The sequence below is a fragment of the Sinocyclocheilus anshuiensis genome, unplaced genomic scaffold (assembly GCF_001515605.1).
Source record: "Sinocyclocheilus anshuiensis isolate Anshui unplaced genomic scaffold, SAMN03320099.WGS_v1.1 scaffold67, whole genome shotgun sequence".
Taxonomy (NCBI): domain Eukaryota; kingdom Metazoa; phylum Chordata; class Actinopteri; order Cypriniformes; family Cyprinidae; genus Sinocyclocheilus; species Sinocyclocheilus anshuiensis.
In genome coordinates, this window is record NW_015552546.1 from 1,320,120 (window position 1) to 1,328,535 (window position 8,416).

The following is an 8,416-nucleotide window of genomic DNA, read 5'->3' on the forward strand; positions in this document are numbered from 1 at the left end:
CGCTCTTTTAAATTGTAAAACTATTCCACAATATTACTGTTTTTACTGTACTTTTTATCAAAACAAATGCAGCCTTGGTGAGCATAAGAGCCAACGTTAAAAATCATACAGACCCCAAGCTTTTGAACAGTAGTGCATTTTTATTCATTCATTTTGTCTTTAATTAATACCAGATATAACTTGACTGAATAAGATTTATCACACACATTTATTTATTTTATATTTCACAAGACAAGTACAGTGCTAGTTAATTAACGAGTTGAGCTCCACTTAGGTTTGAAAATGTTTATATAACTGGATAGTTTTCTTTATTTTATTTTATTTTTAATTAATTTGCATCTGATAACTAAAGTAAATGGCCACACATTTCTTAGTTTAATTAGACCGAGTCAGCAGTGCAACCAATTAAATTTATAAGTTGTTGGCAAAAACAGTGAAATCCAAATAATGACTGAATATAAGATGACCATGTTCCTGACAACAAAGTCCAGTAAATCACTAAAATTGTGCTAATAGTTACCAGTAGTTTATTCCAAGAAGTTTTTTTATTCCAAAATATTTGTTTTTACCACTTATTCATAAATAGAAGATTTCCAGCAGCATCAGAAAAAGTCCAGTCCATTGTCCTGTGCCGTTCACATTAAGGTAAGTGCCTGTGAAGCATTACTCTATTGTCTCACCTTACATGCGTCTTTTCCTCCTTCGCTGTATCCTGCACAGATCATATTCTCTGTGATGTTTCCATTAAAAGAGTCTGTGGCGTTACACACTGTGCTGGACACGATGGGCAACTTGACCGTGCGCAGGGTTGCAGGGATTCCTCCCGTTGGAGTGGTGAAGCCCCAGCCGGACACGGTGCACACGCGACCCACGGCCACCATAGCATCCTGCCGAGGCAGCGGCGCCAGAGACACATAGCTGTTCACATAGATGGGAGACTGCAGCTAAACGGGTGAGAGAAAGGTGGTGCACACAAGAGAATTAATGGTGCACATAAAGCATACAATAAAATGCTGTTTATGTTTCTTTTATTTATTAAGTAAACTTTTCTGAAACCCTACCATTTTCACCAGTTCACATCTCAAATAATGACACTTTTTGCACAATTTGACAAAATGACATCTTGATTGGAAATGATGCACAACAAGTGATATTTGCCTTGATTTTACTTTTATTTTATTTTATCCATATCATGTTTTATAATCCCGTAAATAATTTTACTGAGGACAAAATTATTATGGTGGAAATGGAAGTGTGGGACAGTTGTAATTTGTGTAAAAATTCACACAAAAACATTTATTTATTATTATTCATTTTCAAAACGTTTATTTTTCAATCCATTTTTTGTTTAGCTTAGCATGTTTTTTGATGTAGTAAGTAGATTTATTTCCCCATATTTTAAGATTAAAAGGGTCTATTATATTATTTTATATTATGTTTTTACATGTATACTAAAATTGAAACATCTATGCTATACTGTTATACTAAAACTGTTATGCTTTACAAAAACACATTTGTTAACAATTAACTAATATGAGCTAATAATGAGCAATAGATTTGTTATACTATTTATTAATCTTTGTTAATGTTTTAGTTCATAAAAATACAACTGTTTGTTCATGCTACAGCTCATGTCCAAGAAATATTATTAACAGATAAAACGTTTGATTTTCATAATTGTAGTATAGTATTAGTCAATTAACATGAACTTCAGTAATGCTTCAGAAGTATTTTTCTATGATTAGTTCATGTTCACTAATGTAGGTAACTAATTTTAACAAATGAATCCTTTTTGTGAAATGTTATCAAATTATATAGTATAGTAAATTTAATATAAAAGTATAGAATTTTAAGTTTACAATTAAAACTTTAAAGGTGTAAAACATTCATGCAGTGTATTGTTGCAGCACTGATCACTGAGAGACACATCCATCACTTCATGTAATATGACTTGATGCCAGATCATTGTGTTCATTTTATATGCATGAAAGGAATCAATGATTCACAGCGCTACTGACGGTTCGGTGTAACACAGGAGCATTGATTCCACTGCCTCACCTTAATGAGCATGATGTCTGCGTTATTGGTGGCTTTGTTGTACTGCGGGTGAGGTATTAAAACATGAGGCCTGCGGAACTGCTCCGTCCCCTCATATAGTCCCACAGAAAAATCTCCAGCCACGATCCTCATGTTTGCCGCCCTAAAGGCACAAACCAACACTGATTTTCATAAAGACTTGATTTTTAACTTGAGCTCAAAAACTCAACTTTTATTGTATTTTACTGTACTTCTGCTTTAAAATACACTGTAATATACCTTCACATTTATGGTTTTTGGAAATAAAAAACATGAATTATCATACATTATCAAAATTGTACATTTCCAGAAACCACATATGATTATTTTAACTTTTTCTTATTTTTGTTATCAGTAATGTACGTTAGTGTGTTTTGTGCTACGCTTTCTGATATTTATTTCTGTAGTTGAACTCTATTCTGTTCTTTTTTCCACCTGTATTATCCAGATTTTGATAACTCAAGTAGCTCGGTATATTAACATTATATCAATTAAAATATACAGTTATGAGTTATAAAATACAGCCTTTAAGTGCCAATATGTCATCCCATAATGCCTGAACCATATTTTTACTGTGAATCACTGGCAACCCTGTCTGCCAGTTTCTTAATACTTAAAAAATGCTTGCTGGTTTAAGCTGGTCAAACTGGTGTTCAGATGGTTTTTGATGATTGATCAGCTGGTCTCCTAGCCTGAGTAGCTAAAAACAGCCTGACTAGCTGAAGAAGTGGTCAAAACCCTTCTAAACTAGTCTCTTAAACCAGCTATGATCAGACTGGAAGACCAGCTATAAAACAATAATATATTATGTAAAAATGTGTGTGTGTGTGTGTGTGTGTGTGTGTGTGTGTGTGTGTGTGTGTGTGTGTGTGTGTACATATTTGTTAACACACACACACACACACACATATTGTTACGTAAACTATTTGTGTTATTATTATTTGTGTAGTTTGTGTAGTATTACTTTTGTGTAGTATTTTTTATTTTTTTTGTTCCCAAAAAATTTAAAACTACAATAATCACGAATGAATTTGAGTCATTACTACATTGTTATTTTAGCATTAATTTATTACTTTATCATTAACATTTATCATTACATTTACTGTACAAGCTATATTTAAACTGCATTTCATTTGTTATATTATTTTACATTTTTGGTGTTGTTGTTGTTGTTTTTTTGGATGATATTTTGCCATTGTACCTTCCAATATTAATACTTATAAAACGGATAGTTCCGGTCCTTGATTCTGATTGGCTGAGCCACGTTCGAAGCTATTGTAAATTACTCTACAAACACACACCTTTGTTTACGTTTGTCTGTTGCTCGGCAACCACTTTGTTGCAACCACAACTGATTCTGAGGAACTACATTGTTTGGTGGAAGAATACTGTTTTTATTAATATCATTACACTTTATTTGCTCTGTTTTATTTTGTGAAACCTTACTACATATATGGAATAACCGTTTTATAAAAGCAATAAGCCCCGTGAAGCCGTGGTTTACAGTGAATTTATAACAGGTTTACAATGAATTTATAACAGCTAAGGGGGTTTTAGGCACTCCGCTTCACGTCGTGCCTAACAATGCCCCTTAGCTGTTATAAATTCACTGTAAACCACGGCTTCTTGGGGCTTATCGCATATATATATATATATATATATAGAACGCATGAGTGCCAAACTGTTGCTATGGTAATCACCTCAGATGAATGCAACATCTGTTCGGTGAGTTAGTCTCGCCAAATGGAAAAACACACACTGACTAACCTGATATTGAATCTCTAAAATACAATATATATATACAAATGCTCAATTACAACAGTTACTGTGTCGACTAATGCTGATCTTACCCTATATTGCAGTGTGCTGCGGTCAGGATCCAGTATTTGTTAATCAAGGTCCCGCCACAGAAGTGCTGGCCCGTGGCACTCTGAATGGACACGATGTATCTGATGGAGTACGGCGCCGGGACGTATCCACCCACGATACGGCCCTGTTTCACATTCTGACCTGAGAAACAAACCAGCAGACACGTGAATTCACTGACAGCATCTTCAGTCTCTAGAAGTTCCTTTCACATGCGCGCACGTGGAGGCCGCTCTGACTCCAAACCTTTGTCTCGGAAGGAGAGAGTGTAACTTAAGGTTGCTAAATTTGTTTTACAGTAAGTCAATACCGAACAATGCAGCATAAACAATATGGGTTTTTCCCCCATCTAAATCTGTCCGCACAAGACTATCATTTCCTAACATGTGCGTCACGAACAGATGATTCGCGTTTGATTTGACTGGTGACTGGAAAGTCATCTCTGCTCTATATGTTGCCCTTGGGCATATTGATCGGCATTTAACAATTAGGCAGCTGTATATATAGGTTACAATATTAGCAGGCCTTCATTCTGCCCGTGTGAAACGCGTGCGTGCTGGATTTGAATTTATTATGCAACCTTGATTGAATGACCTTAGACCTCACAAGGATTGGCAGCAGTGTGACCTTTATCAGATTGCTTTATGAAGCTCTCAACGTGAGGAAATCCTAAACGTTAAGGGGCACAAAGCGTTGAATTCCCCGTACATGAAGAGGTTATGTACTTCTATTGTTTGCTGTTTATGTCGTGAAGTAGCGAAAAACAGTAAACAATGCTGAACATCAGTGTTTATGGATTTAAATTACAGCGTTTGGGGATTTAAACGGCTTTGTTGTGATTGTTTATTATTTAGCGAGATTTTACGTTAGATTCCAGCATCTGATGGATTAATTAAGATTTTTTTTGCACATTCTAAGATTTATAATTGCTTTGCAGGGCTTTTTTTCATGTTGGTAATGAAAAACTATTTGTTCGGGCTTCTTTGGATTTCGTTCAGTGAGCAGGCTGTCAGGATGAAGGGCCCATCCATCAATGAAAATAAACTTTTAGTTTGTCCTCATATGTCATTTCTGCACTAAATAAATCCCAACACTGACAAAACTTCAGCCAGACATCTAAAATAGCTTAAAAATAAACTACCCAGTATTAAAAGTCAGATCCAAAATGTCTTCTATAGCAATCTTTATTTATTTATTTATTTAAGCTTAGAAAACTTGGCATTATTATTTTACAGTATGTGTCTTTTAAACCTCAGTGTGTCAGTAAAATTATAAAAAAATAAATTGTGCTGTCAAACGATTAATCATATCCAAAATACAAGTTTTTCTTTACATAATATGTGTGTGTGTGCTGTGTATATTTATTATGTATATATAAATACACACACATGCATGTATATATTTAAGAAAAATATGTTAGATTTGTATATTAAATATATTTATATTTAATATAAATTATATAAATATATACATGTAAATATTTTCAAAATATATTCTGTATGTTTGTGTATTTATATATACATGATAAATATACACAGTACATACACATATATTATGTAAAGAAAAACTTTTTTTGGATGTGATTAATCGCGATTAATCATTTGACAGAACTAAAAAAAGTTTGTATTGGGTGACTTTGGGTCTTTTTCTCAGGAGAAGCAAATCTGATGAGAAACTATAAGTTCATATTGAGATCTTTGACTTAATATTGCAGAGTTTGTTATTTTGGCAAATTGTAGCACATTTATTTTCAAAGTCGTGAGGAGACTTCTAAAATTGATATAGCTTTTTTATTAAATATGTGCAAAATATTATATATATATTACGTTACAGAAAGAAGAGTTTTTAAAACAAATTATAATTAGTTTTTTTTTCTCTTTTCTTTTTCTCTTGAGATTTTAAAACATTTTTTATTTTATTTATTTCATTTTTGTATTTAATTTTTTTTATTCCTGTAGGTTGACAGATTGAATCTATAACATTGCAATGTGCCATCAATTTATTTTGTTTAAAAACAAAATGATGTTATTATTATTAATATTATTTTAATTATAAAACACACTGTAAAATCAAAAGACAGACGTTGTAAAATTATTATAATAATGTCATGTTATTATTCACATGAAAATTCATAGCAAGTCACCCAAACCTTTTTTTTTTCTTTTACAAGATTAAGTGTCTTTTTGCAGTAAAAACTTCACTTACAGATCATTGCTTTGCTCAAGGTACAGTATACGACTGCTCCACACTCAATGCTGCTATACTGTGTTAATGCACTGAAAGGATTTTGTAGGACTGAAGTATAAATCTGTACTTACAGCTCACCACGAGGAGCTCCAGGAGAACACAGAGCAGAAGCAGCGGCAGGTTCATACTGATGGAGACACAGACACAGAGACAGACACATCCACAGGTGCAGACCAGACTGAGAGGAGCTTTGCTTCAGGTACTCTGATTCCTCACCTGAGGAAGGATCACCTCTGCATTCTCGGGTTTCCTAGTTCCTATTTCCGTCTCCATGGTCACAATGTCGTCTGAGAGCGGGAACAATATATAATTGAAGCTTTCTTAACTGAACCTGTGAACTTTTGTTTTGGGCTTGATTTAGGATCAGTACAAATGCATACGTCACATGCTATTTGCATCATATCGCAGTTAAAGAATCAGTCAGATTTACTGTAGCTTTTATTATTCTGTTTTATATAAGGCTTTTTGGTTTATATTACTAATGCTTTTAGTGGCCCCATAAAGTATCTAGAGACTTAATTCAATTTAAACTGTCATTTCTTTAAAAATGTCCAAAAAATAAAAGTGTAATTTGAAATCAAATGATCCTTTTGGTCATTTTTCGGAGCAATATTACCAGTTATATATATATATATATATATATATATATATATAAATTTTAATAGTAAATATAGTAAGTAAAATGTGTATGTGTGTATGTATATATATATATACACACACACACACACACATTTTACTTACTATATTTACATAATAATAATAGTTTTCAACTATATATATTTTTTAATACAATAGAACATTACAAAAAAAATTCTGGGTGCCAGTGAATGCTTTTGAACCGCTTTAACCAATGGACCAACAGAAAACAAATCCCCATTAGATCTGGCTGCTGGGAATTGTGGGATTGCCCCAGATCTGGAGCACGGATCATTAAAAATGAAGATGCGGATGAAATGGCGTGATCTCTGTGACCAGTGTTAGCTAATGATCTCCTCTCAATCTACGTCTCATTTATTGTGTCTCTTTGTCATGGCTGCTGACCGCTGCCGTTTTTATGCCTTATCTGTTGTTCTGCTCTCTTGATTCTACCACAACAGAGCGATTAGCCCTCTTCATCACCCTCCTCATCATCATGACATGATGTCTCTGGCTTCTGTGTTAGATCCGCTGCTCCGAGCCCTGCAGGGTCCTGTCATGTTTAATGGAGAGTTTGGGGACTGTTCTGTTGTCAGTGGACTATTAATCGTGGCTTTGGCATTCATTAATAACTGACCTCTTAAATTGGATCTTTAGGGGGACAGTGATGTCACAGCACTGCTGAGATTCCACATTGTGGGAGCGTTGGCAAGAATCAACTAAACAATTCAATCTTTTATTTTATAGAATCTGTAGTTGTGATAGCAATATAATAAGAGTTTATGGTCTTTTATAGCAGTTTGAGAGGGATAACTTTAGATGTCAAAATAAATCAGATGTTCTGTTTTTCATTTTGTTTTATTTTATTATTTTCACCATTTTAAAATTATACATAATATGGAATAATTTTAAATGACATTCACTGGAGATAACAAACAACTAAAGCTGATGACCTGTTTTTGTTTTGTTTTGTTTTGTTTTTTGTTTTGTTTTGTTTTGTTTTGTTTTTTGTTTTGTTTTGTTTGACATTCGTTAGAGTCAGCTGAATAAATTAACAAACAACTAAAGCTGATTATAGGTTCCGATTTTATTTTATTTGCAAATCAGATGATACTTTTTTTTTTATTTTTTTTTTACATTTTTATCATTTTGAGCACCTTTTAACAGAAAACTACCAGAATTTTTCACAATTTAAAACCCCTAACCTACAACCCGGAATGAAAAGAATAAAAATAATTTTAAAAAATAAAATAGAATAAAATAATAAAACAAAACAAAATAAGTTAAAAGCAGTGTTATTTTAGTATCATTGGGTTTTGTTAATATTTTGAATTAGATTTCATTTTTATAGTTTCTGCTTTCATGTTAATTTTAGTTAAAGTTTTAGTAATTTTCCTGTGTTTTTGTGAATCTTTGTGTAGTATTTATTCATTTTCATTTTCATTTCAGTTTTATTTTTTAAATTAAACTAGATGAAAATGAGAAATGTTGCCTTGGAAGCTAGCTAAAATAAGTTTAAGTTTTTATATTTTATTCAAGTTAACACTTGTTTTATTTTGATTTTTTATTTAATTTAAAATGTTTATATATA

At 32.7% G+C, this 8,416-nt stretch overlaps 1 protein-coding gene across 1 annotated transcript in view; it reads right to left on the reverse strand.

Annotated features, from left to right (window-relative positions):
* The window catches only part of LOC107664158 (trypsin-like), a 7,669-nt gene extending 1,354 nt beyond the window's left edge, over window positions 1–6,315 (reverse strand). The window contains exons 1-4 of the mRNA XM_016454616.1: window positions 6,261–6,315; window positions 3,927–4,086; window positions 2,059–2,200; window positions 681–944 (exon numbers count right to left, since the gene is read on the reverse strand). Coding sequence (XP_016310102.1) covers window positions 681–944; window positions 2,059–2,200; window positions 3,927–4,086; window positions 6,261–6,315 — 621 coding nt within the window. The remainder of the gene's footprint in view (window positions 1–680; window positions 945–2,058; window positions 2,201–3,926; window positions 4,087–6,260) is intronic.
* Window positions 6,316–8,416: the final 2,101 nt, after the last annotated feature.